This window comes from Falco rusticolus, chromosome 1 (genome assembly GCF_015220075.1).
Source record: "Falco rusticolus isolate bFalRus1 chromosome 1, bFalRus1.pri, whole genome shotgun sequence".
NCBI classification, from domain to species: Eukaryota; Metazoa; Chordata; class Aves; order Falconiformes; family Falconidae; genus Falco; species Falco rusticolus.
This window is the reverse complement of record NC_051187.1, coordinates 50,629,459-50,640,868: the sequence shown is the minus strand read 5'-3', so window position 1 is coordinate 50,640,868 and position 11,410 is coordinate 50,629,459. Positions and strand designations below refer to the sequence as shown.

The 11,410-nt window shown below is 40.3% G+C and overlaps 1 protein-coding gene across 7 annotated transcripts in view; it reads right to left on the bottom strand.

The window, feature by feature from the left end:
* Positions 1–1,328: 1,328 nt before the first annotated feature.
* Positions 1,329–11,410, bottom strand: part of SH3D19 (SH3 domain containing 19) — an 86,504-nt gene continuing 76,422 nt past the window's right edge. For 5 of the 7 annotated variants that reach the window (XM_037378738.1, XM_037378797.1, XM_037378786.1 and 2 more), the window contains 6 exons: positions 9,643–9,701; positions 7,842–8,029; positions 7,534–7,586; positions 6,812–6,998; positions 5,923–6,023; positions 1,329–4,641 (listed from right to left, as the gene is read on the bottom strand). In XM_037378738.1, the coding sequence (XP_037234635.1) occupies positions 4,525–4,641; positions 5,923–6,023; positions 6,812–6,998; positions 7,534–7,586; positions 7,842–8,029; positions 9,643–9,701 (705 nt within the window). In that variant the 3' untranslated portion in view covers positions 1,329–4,524. The remainder of the gene's footprint in view (positions 4,642–5,922; positions 6,024–6,811; positions 6,999–7,533; positions 7,587–7,841; positions 8,030–9,642; positions 9,702–11,410) is intronic. The other 2 variants (XM_037378757.1, XM_037378775.1) reach the window with 1 other exon arrangement.

The following is an 11,410-nucleotide window of genomic DNA, read 5'->3' as shown; positions in this document are numbered from 1 at the left end:
TTAGAAGGCTGTAGGTGATACTGTTTCATGCTGTGATTCCAAGTGACTGTTTTAATCTGGGGGATGATATTTAGAACAGCCCATGATTTACTAACTGGGTAACTGTCTTTGTTGGGTTGTAAATACTAGGCCTACTTGTTCTGCTTTTTCTGGTTTGTATAGTGGAAGCATAGTGAGTGCTCAACTTGCCTGATACCAAAACAGGAGAAAGGAATAGCGCTGGTTTTAATCTGCTTTGCTCTTGTCACCTGTGTGTTGAGGTGGGTGTCACTCCCCTCTGCGTCCCAGGCAGTCAGGTTCTTGAAGCCATAAATTGCAAAAAACGCCCCTCCACATCTCGGACATCTCTCAACAAAAATGAGGACTCTTTACTGGAGTTAGACAAACAAACCACGATTTAGGGTAAGTGTGGTGAGGCTGGAAGTCCTTGAACCTACTAAGTTCTAATGCAGGTGTGTGTGTATATACATACATATATATTTGTCCATATATTCCAGCCCTGCATCAGAATAAAAGCTGTCGGAGCTTTCCAGTAACGGATTTGTTGCCTGTATTTTCTCTGCTTGGTGACTGTTCGACAGGGCTCTCTGCAGGTTTTTGCATTTCATATTACTACTAAATACTTTGAGAAAAATCTGCAAATAAAATAAGGGACTGCAACTGGCCTGTATTCTCTGTACGTAGACTAGGAGAGTTAAAAATCCTAAGGTGGTTCTGAAAACTACTGTGTTTTTCTCCTGTTAATTTTTCCTTCAGCTGTACGTTTGAGGAGTCTTACGTTGCAGAAAGCCTAGTACGACATGCAAGCTTTAGAAAGTGGTTTCAGATGGGGGGGAGAGCAAGCAGGAAGGAAGATTTTCTGCATCCCCTATACAAATACTGTGTGAAAAATCACAGTGTATGAATTGCAGCAGTCAGCAGAGCGCACTAAGTACATGTAGAATTTTTCATTGGCTCAGGGTCAGCCCATGCCTTTGTCACAAGTAATCTTGCCAAAGCAAGAGTAGAGCATCCCTGTCTTGTGTGATGTGCCACAATGGCAGCTGCTTGCTGCAGGTAGCAAATAGAGATTCTGCAGGGGGCAAGTGTGAAATGTACCTGAGGCCAAAGGCTTGAATAAACCGTTAAAGCCATCGGGATTCTCCGAGGGGTTTGGACTACTTGTCAGGTGGTGCAGTATCATTGTACTGTTGTTTGGGGTCTGGGGTCTGGTGGTTTTGTGGGTTGTTTTTGGCCTCGGGTTAAATACATAAGCAGAATGAGATCTATCATGTCAAATGGAAAGCTCAGCTATCCACAGTGTAAGACAATTAAAATGCCATCATGACTTAATTATAAAAATTTTATTGGTTAAATACATTCTTAATTTACAGAGGTACCATAACAAACTTACTGGACTTAACAAATATTTATTTATGACACTGTTACTTGTACACAGAACAAAGATGTTTTCCTGAAGATACTTCCAGAGGGTGGGTCAAACAGAAAATGTTGTGGTAAATGAGGCTTTTATTATCACACTAATGTATGGAGGTTTAGCTGAATTTCAAAAATTACAGCTGAAATTTGCTACTATATTGCAGTTAGGATTTGTGCTCCACCTCATTCTTGGTTTTTTTTTGCAGATTATGTACTGTACACCTTAGGAATTTCATGTTCTGATCTGTATGCCGTTTCATGGTGATCCTAGGCCATCAAGTCTTACGAAAATCCCTTCCTGTAAAAGCCAAGCCATCCAATTTTGTTTTCAGTTCTAGTAACTATGCTGTTGTAGCTGCCTGCAGCAACGCGAGCAGCCCTTGGATGGCACTCCCTGCGCTGAACATCAGGCTTTGCCGCTCTTCCTGCCCTGCGTCGTGGGGAGGAGGTGATTAAAATAAAGCAGAGTGGTCTTACCTGCTGATAGGCACTGACTTTAAACATTCAGTGGAAGTTACAAAAACAACTGGTCACAGTTATAAAAACAGGGAAGAGGAAACTGAAAAAAAATATCAAAAAATTCAGTTCTGCTTTTGAGAGTTGTATCAAAATCTTAGAAAACTGCCAGACAAACAGGAAGTAAACGTCATACACCACCACAATGATGCGGTACGTCTTCGGGGGACCCGGGTACCGGGTTTGTTGCTGTAGGCTCTGCTGGGTTCTGCTGCTCTCACTGGAGGTTCAGGGATTGTGTTGGCACAGGTCATGGTGGAAGAAGGGGGATCCACTCAGAGTTCATGGCTGAAAAGTAGAGTGGGCTTGCAAGTCTGGAAAGCTATCTGTTTACTTGGATTTCTCTAGGAGGAGATGGCTGTTTTATTGGAATAAACAACAAAAACCTTTGGAATCTGCGGGCTGGAGAACTTGGAGAGTGGGAAGACTTGTCCTCAGAGTGGACTTATGTTAAAAGTTTGATTCCACAGGAGTTCCGGATAGACTTGTTGGGGAAGGTAAAACTGAATAACAGCTGTATAAATTGTTTCCATTTTCCTAGAATAGCCCATAATAATTGTTTTTCTAATGTTAATCCCTGTAAAGAAAGTTAAAGTGAAATTCTTTGCTCATTAAACCTTTGTGTGATCTTCATACCCTAGTTGTCTGAATGATATTGGGGCATGAAGGTTCCGGAGCTGAGGGCTGACACCTGCGCCTGGTATTTGCTAGTGCTGTGGTGTGACTGACTGCAGAGCAGGGTGGTGCCGAGGTGCCGGTGGCTCTGCTGTGGGCTTGTGTCACCGGAGTTCCAGTCCGCTACTGAGACTGGAGGCCCGTTCCCTGCTGTGGGAGCATCTTTCAGTTCAATTTTGGCTGTGAGCTTGTTCATGCCGGCTGTGGTGGTAACCAAAGTGCAGTGCAGGGGGAGGGGAGGGCTCTGGGCTCCCCCCAGCACGCATTGGCACCAATTTAGATGCACTCTGATCTTTTGTAGCAGTAGGTGTTTGTTGCTGTATTCCTTAAACCTCCTATCAATAAAGCTGCAGGCAGGCACATGACTAAGGCAAAACGTCTCGAGGTCAGTCATTCTTGTTTCCAGCCTCCGTCTGCTGCTCAACTGTGGGCGCTTCTGCAGCCTGAACTTGCAGACGCACAAAGAAAAAGTTTCTAAGGGTGTCCCGGTGCCTGGTGATCCGCATATCTCTGAAGTAACGACCCGTAACAACAGCTTACTGGTTCCTTTTTGTTAGACAGTGATGAAATACTGTCAGCAATCAAAGCCAGCTGCAGCATAATTTCTTTCTATTCCAGTCCGATGAAGTTAGGAGTTAATCAAGATGCATTTAACTATTTTGTCAGAAGCCAGGTGTTGCAGAAAGGAGTTTACTGCCAGAAGTTCCTTTTATGTCACGCTACCTCAATCACGTCTTAGTTTGCTGTTCAAGTCATACTGCTGCTTTTTACTAAATGCCTTCATTAGAGCTGCTCGAAGTACCTTCTTGCCAGGCGTGTTTTCCTTAAGGCCTCGACAGACCAGTTGTAATGATGCTCAGTAGAGCTGGTATGTGGTAACAAACTGGAAACTAAGCCCGTGTCTGCTGAAAGCTTAAAACCGCGGCTGTGTAATATCCTTCATGTTAAGGATAGGAATAGCATTACTGAAGTATATCTCGGTGCTTGAGTGACAAATGAAACGCAGAACGAGCGAAGACTGGCTTTCCGCTTAGCTGAAGGGCACGGAGGGGCAAATGGTTGGAATAGTGCAGCTACTGCACGGAGGGGATCGGAGAAAACAGTAAATGCTGTCACAGCTAACTTCAGCTGGGAAAGAGGGGTACAACGGTGCTTGAAGGACAGTGGGCAGCAGAAAAATCTAAACCTGTATCTGAAAAGGATTTTAGGGGAAGGGAGAAAGGTCTAAGATGATTCTTACTAATTTGAACATTATTCATTATGAGGCAAAATACTTAAGTTTTACTTTTGTGATTGTCCTGTATAAGCAGCTTGGGCTAAGAAAAGAATACTACACAAGGATTTGTTTCTGAGTTTTCCCTCTTACCAGTATTAGATTTGATATTTTTCTACTATGAAATATATTATCTTTCTTATCATCTAAGTCATAAAACAAGTGGATTCTACTGCTAATGTGGAAGTAATGAGCAGTAATGAGACCTGAATATCAAACTTGATCTACATACTGAGTGCTGTAATTATATCTTAAAAACATTTTTTTAAAATCTGGATTTTAAAGTTTTTAAAGAAGCCCAAAGAACCTTACTTTATGCAGACTTTGTGCATGATAAATGTAATACCAGATAGTAAACATACCAGAATGCTATTTAAGTTAAAATGGTGTTGCACCACAGTATTTCCCTAGTTGAAAACCACTGAAAATCCTGCTTGTATTTGCTCTCAGAGCATTCATGAAGCATGACTACATACACTGTCACAAAAGACTAAAATTTTCTTATTTGACTTCAAGATACTAATATGACTGTCTAGAAAAAGTAGTGCAAAACATTGATAGTCAAAACACGATGTCTTTGCTGTGCCTTTAGGATAGAAAACATTCTCTCCCACATGCAGGGAGTACAAAGAGGCAACACTTCACTGTGTTTTTAAAATCTGAACAAAGTTCTTGGGAAATATCCCAGACTTTCCTTGTATCTCTCCACTCATCCAGTCCTCGTCTACAGATTCCAGCTCTGTTATTGTATCACCTGCCTGTAAGAGAAGAAGCAATGTGAGCCAGTACAGCTTACAGTGCGGAGTGTTAACGCAGGCGTAGCTGATGTTATTCAGAAGCAGTATCAATCAAAAAAGAGAAGAAGTAGGATGTGGCCAGTCTCTTCTGTTGGTTACATCTCTGAGATGGTTTGCCAAAGCCAGCTGAAGCTTCTCTTGGGGTAAATACTTGTCTATGCTGAAAAATTACAGCCTTCCAGAAGGAAAAGATAGGACTGCTGGGTACTTCTGCATCACTTCAGCTCTCCAGGTCGGGTGGGTAAGTTAGAGGGCTGGCTCACGGGCCCCTGCCTTGCTTGGTACTTTGGTATGTTTCCCAGCTCTGTTATGAAGGTTTCTTTTCTTAAAACACTTCAGAGTGGGGGTTTTGTTTCCTTCAATTTAGTCCTAATATTTTCTAGCACTTGGAAACTTGCCTTTTTCCTCTGGAAACTTGCCTTTCCCAAAAAGGAAAGCGCTCAGTGTAGCTGCTGAAAATAAAATTGCAGCTCCTTGTTCCTGTTCCCACTGTGCCATGCCACACCCTCATCTAAAATACCATCCTGGCCCCGGCCTTCTTTCCAGTACCTCCACTACCATTTTCTGTTTTAAAGAATCACCTATATCCTTTAGCATTAGCAGCTTGCAATGCTTGAAACTTAAACACAATTTTGGGCCTCCCAAATTTGGGTCTGCTGTTTCTCAGCTTTTGAGGACAGAGTTACCTAAATCATGACTGAATCTACAGGGCACGCTGTTTCTTGTTCATGGTTCTTAATATTATCTAGGCATCCAGCAAGTATTTAATTTCTCCCCTTGTTCCCATGGCAACTGTGTGCTGTGTTGCCAAACTTTCAGATTTTGCTGTACTAGGTGTCCCTTTGAGGCACTGCTGCTGTAGCACCGGCACTCTTACTGCTATTCTCCCTGTTGCTGTCTGTCTTGTTAAAAGAGGGGCTCCCTTGACGATACCAACCGATTGAGAGCTGAATGCACTGCAAAATGAGGTTGGTTTGTCTTCGATCAGAGAAGTCGGGAATTCTGCAACTCCTGACCTCTTTTTCAATATCTTCAATGAAGATTTTGCCAATGCAAAAAAGAAGTAAGGGAAAGAAATTTTTTTAGAGAGACCATTTATCAATTGTGTTAATATCTATGCCTAGTCTATGCCCTTCATTCTTTCTTGTTCCAAGCCTATTTTCACAGTGGATAAATCTTATTTTTTAGCATTGTTTAGGACCATAAGACCTTTTGGAAAATTGGGCTAAGAGAGGTACTTACTTTGAAGGAAAGCTCATCTTCATTTTCTCCATGAAAATCATAAAGAGCTTTGGCTTTTCCTTTCTTCCCTCCTACGGACTGTGACAGCTCTACCCTGGCTGCTAAATGAGGACAAGACAAATTACTTGGATTGGAATGAAAGAAATTTCTCTTTCTGGAGAAGCTTCCTGTCATTCTCATGTTTTCCCCCCCCGCTACTGTGCTACAGCACGTCTAGATGTTATTACTACTGCTGCTTAGCAAATTCCCTGTCTTACTGGAATAAAAATCTCGACACAAGTTCATTTTATAGTACTAACACATTCTCATGGTTCTGCTTCTAGGAGGACTAAATTTAAAGTTCGCTCACTTAAATGTTTGCTTTACTTGCAAAAACTGTGGGAAAAAATTCTGATTTTGTCTCTTCTGTCAAGGTTTGACTGCATTGATTTGGGGACCAAACAGGAACTTGAGGAGAGCAAGTGTTGTTGATTCCTTGCTTCAAGGGGATTACAGTAGTTCTGTGCCAAGAAAGAGCAGTTGTAGTTATTTACAGATCTAACAGCTCTTTTTGGCAGTGCTGCAGTGTTTCTCTTCAGCTGAGGGAAAACTGGGCTTCCCCCTACCTTTTGCACCCCTGAATTCCTGCTATAGGCAACTCGATGGTCCTGTTTTGCCTGTGCCCAGATGACACTTTAGACCATCCCAGTATGCCTATCACCTCCCAGATTACTCGCTGACTAGAGCATTATAGTGCTATTATTAGAGAGGGTCGCTCAACAGTTAGTTAAGCTTTAGGATACTAAGGACTGTGGTGGTGTGTAGCTTGTTAACGCAGTGGAATAGTTGGTTTCTCCCAGAAATCTGTCATGACAGAATAATGAATTGACATCTAGTAGGAGCACCGTACCTGAGCAGGTCTGAACAAAAACTGCTGGGAAAATTCCTTCCTTTTCGTTCAGTCTTCCTCTATACCACTCTGAATCTACTTGCTCCAGTATTTGGATGTAGTCCCCCTTTTTGAAGGATAAATCATCTTTGGTTTCTGCTGTAAAATCATGAAGCGCTTCACACCACTCTGTTGAGAGTCTGTTGTTCTAGTCAAGCGAACAGAAGAAACGCATTAATTTTAGAAGCGTTAATGGAGCCTGTAAGCTGTGGATAGTGATGAACGCAGCTGTACAGACCACAGGTGTCCTGACTCTCTCTCATTCCACAGTATCACTACAGATGTAGGCTAGAATGGCATTTCAGCAATTACCACAGAATTTCATCCAGGCTCAGATGTGTTCCTTTTTATCATTGGTAGCAGGGTACAGGATTAATAAATTCAAAATTAGACCACTGCAGCAATACTTAAAATAGGGCTAATGAGAATTTGCTTAAGCACAAAGGATAAAAATGCACTTATGCTAACTTGCCAGAAGCTATGAATACAATCAGTTTAGACCAACTGTCAGAATTCAAGATGTGACCTTGCAGCATTGTGCACTGTGGGAGTTGTGTTGCGTTCAGGTTTGAAGTTGTGGTTTAAAGATTTAAAGTTAATCTGACATTATAATATGTAAATGTCTGTGTAAATCTGTGAAACCACTATGTAAATTCTGGCCCTCACCTATACAACTTCATTACCTGAGGAAGGGAAGAAGAAACCTCCACCTTGTTCTTCAGTGCTGCTCCTGTACCTGCATAAGTAAAGCAGAATTTAGAATAGCAGCGATGACTATTCATAATGTTACTAATTATAAAGACTTTAGATATTCAAAGCGATTGTAAGAATAGCTTCTTAAGAAGTCCTACTATTCCTTTTTTAAAAAAAAAATAATCTGTCTTCTCTTCCTTTCTACCTCCTTCCCGCTTTTATTGTCCTTTTGGACTTTTCTCCTACACGCATGCAGTACAAAACCATGTTCTTGAAGATCTTTGCAACATATTCATACCTGTTCCAGGCAGATCTTCAATTACTTCCACAAAGTTCAAGGGGAAAATTCCAGACGAGCCTCTGAGCTCTCCTTTGGCCCATTCTTCATTTACATACCCTTTAAGTATAATAGTTTCACCTTCTGAAAAACTGAGCTCATCTTTCTGATCTCCAATATATTCAAATCGTGCTACACATCTTGGGCCTCTGCACAAATAAAAAAGAAACTTACTTAGCTTATTTATTATTATTGCCTGCTTACTAATAAGACGGCATTGTGCAAAAAATGGATTGCTATCTTTAAAATGATGAAAGAATGCACTGAAGATAGAATGCGCGGAAAGCTGGAGACTAGCCCTGGTTCCCATCCCTGCTACAGGATTTTGTGTAAGACCCTACCACAAAAAAAAAACCCAAAAAACAAAAAGGTATCACTTTGTCTCTAGGCTACCTCTCCCTTTTTATATTTTTGCCTATATCCAAGTAAGTGTCCTGATGCACTTTTTTTGAGAGGTCGATGTTTTTTTGAGCTAGCATCCAATTTAGATGTAATCAAACATGGGTGGGGGGGTGGGTGTTTGCTCCAAATCCCAAATACGTGGAGGCTTCACACAGGGAAGCTAGTTGTTATCTACTTTGACAAGCTTTATTCTGTATAAACCTATCCCAGGCACAGGGAAGTAACTTTTCCATTGAAGAAATAAACAACAATGCATCTGATAATTTGGTATAATACTGAAGAAACTATATAAAATGTAATTAATATTTTCCCTCACTTAGAGGTAATAATTTAATAAATTAATAAAATGAACAGAAGAAATTACCCTAAGAAAATTCTTGATTTATCAGAAATACCATGCTGGAAAAAAGTGATAATAGGTTTTAATTCTTTCTATAGTATCATAGCATGCAACCAATTTAAGAAGCTTGAGTCCCACTCCCATCTTTGCAAAAGCTTCAGGACACAGCTAGCACTTTGTTTCTTTCTTAATTGTAGAAGCAGCTTCTAAAAACAAAGTTTCATTTAATATAAGCCAAATGCCATCTGAAGAGCAAACTGAATGCTGGCTTTGAAACTAGTAGTTCCTGCCTCTATCTGAATTTGCTTTAATTGCTGCAATGAATGATTACAAAATCCAATAACTCATCATTAGGTAAACATAGCCTGAAAAGCTGTTCCTTGCCCACAAATCTTAGTACAAGTTCTTTGCAAATCAGAAATGAAAGTGCTTGAAGTACATCTGGTAATTTTATCTGGGAAACTTTAGGTTCACCTGTATAGTTACACAATTTAAAGTTAGATTTCTCTACTTCAAGTATAGCAATATTCTGTCCCATTTTATCTTGTTCTTTCAGATGACTAGGAGCCCTACCATGTTACATCTTACGAGGATACTGGAAGAAAATAACCAGGCCAGGAGCAGAGAGGAGTGTGATGCTGCTGAGGTTAATCAGATTGGTTCACAGTTTCTGTAACCGATTTTAATGAAAAATGATGGAAAATGCTCTTCTAATACAGCTTGTAAAAGGAAGGAAAGTGAGTGAAGGGGACTATATCTATTATAAACATTTATTATAAAGTGATCTACTAATTTTTTTAAGCCATGAAGCAAGTTTTTAGGCATTTTTTACCTGAACATGAGTCTTACTAAAATGTCAAAAACTTTCAGTTTTGAGAGCTTAATTTTTAAAATGTGTTTTGGTGAAGAAACTGTTAACTGTATTAACCTCAGTGCGGATAACACCTGCCTCAAAGTTATCTTGCTTTTTATTTCCTAGTAAATCAACACGAGAAAGAAAATAAGATTTATCTGACTTACTTAATACATCGTGATGAACAGGGTATTTTTTTCCTGTTGCCTTCTTCTGGAACATCAATCTAATAAGACAACAAAGTAAGTAAAATCTTCCATTTCAAGGATGTGGCAACATAACTACAATAAACTTGGAACTAGTTAAAATAATCTATTTTTCAGCTAAGCGTAAGCTCCAGTTATGAACTCCATGTGACGCTCTACAGTCACTGGCGTGATATGATATATGACTGTATTAATGTAGATTTGGGGTTTGTATGCCTGATTTCTCATTTTTCAATCTCATGCAAGCAACAAGCACTCTTAAATGTTTTCTGTTACGAAGCAGGTTTACTGTTTCTACTTGTGGCATGATTGATTGACAGAATATAGGACTGGATGCTACTGCATGTGTTGCATTTAGCTCCCAACTTTCATTTGGTAATTGCTCTCTATTATTTACTAGCGCAATATATCACAATAGACAAAATTATTGTTTACACTTATCTTTTCTGGGCTTTGGCAGCCAGCTGCCCTCCAAACAAAAATACATCTCACAAATCTCACTTGAACTGGAGAAATAGAATTTAGAAAATCAATACATGGATATACCAGACAGCATTGAAGTCCTTTATCATAAGAGGACTTCAGTTGTGGTTTTGTTGTGACATGAAGGATGATCTGTGAGATGTATAAGACTGCAAGCCTAGAGACCCCAGTGAGAAGCTTTGAGTGCTTGCTATCACGTGAGCCAGTTCCCCTAAAATCAACAAGAATGTTTCATTAGCTTATGTGAAGGACTGGAGGAAATCATGCTGCCTTTTAGGACAAATAACCTTTGCAGTGCTCTTGAAGTACCACAGATACCAGCTCCTCTAACAAAGGTTCTGTGGGAAGCAATAGCCATGTATCATCGTTAGGTCTCCTACCCAGCTCAATATTGCAAAACACACTATAGTGTATTATGTAGAGACCTTGTATCAAGATCAGATCTCACATGAATGGACAGGAGAATTCACTCAGTAAATTAGCCTCATGTACTACACACTTTTTGCTTTTTTTTTTCAATTTTGCTGAAACAAAAGATTTTTGCACTCAAAGGGTAACCACCTTTTACAACTAGAACAGAAATATGGAATACGTCTTCCCTAGCTTTTATGAAGTTGTATCTGTCTGTATCAATGCTGACTTTGATTCCAAGTACTCATTCCACTGCTTTCACACAAAATCTTTTCACTATTAGCCATCAGTAGTGACAAAGGCTTTTAAATTAAATTGTTGGTCTGTGCAATTTAGCTAACAATTCTTTCTCATGAAAGTGAATCGAGCGTGGTTCCATTATTACTAACCCCGAGTTTAGTTTTTATTCTTCAGCTCTTCTAAAATCTTTCTTGAGTAGCACCATTACAAACCAGACAGACACCCTACACTCTCTGATGGTTACCAAAGGCTTGGTATTGTCCATGTACCAGCAGTTACCAGCAGTGCTCCTCTCTACCAGCTGTCCTGACAACAGACACTTACTGTCTTTAATGCCCAGCCATACACCTTCGCTATGCGGGTGTGGACAGCCCAACGGCTTTTCCCACTGTCACAAAATAGTTCAATGTCAGACTCAGGCTTGCAGTAGATTTGACCCAGCTTTTGACCCAGTGAACCCTACTGTGTCTCTTTTAAAGATGAGGCACTCACTCAATTGCTACTGGACTCCAAAACAGCACCTGTCTCTTGCCTGCCATCACTGTCAAGCGTCACATTCAGTAACAGGATTGCTTTAAGCTGCTCATTTGCAAAA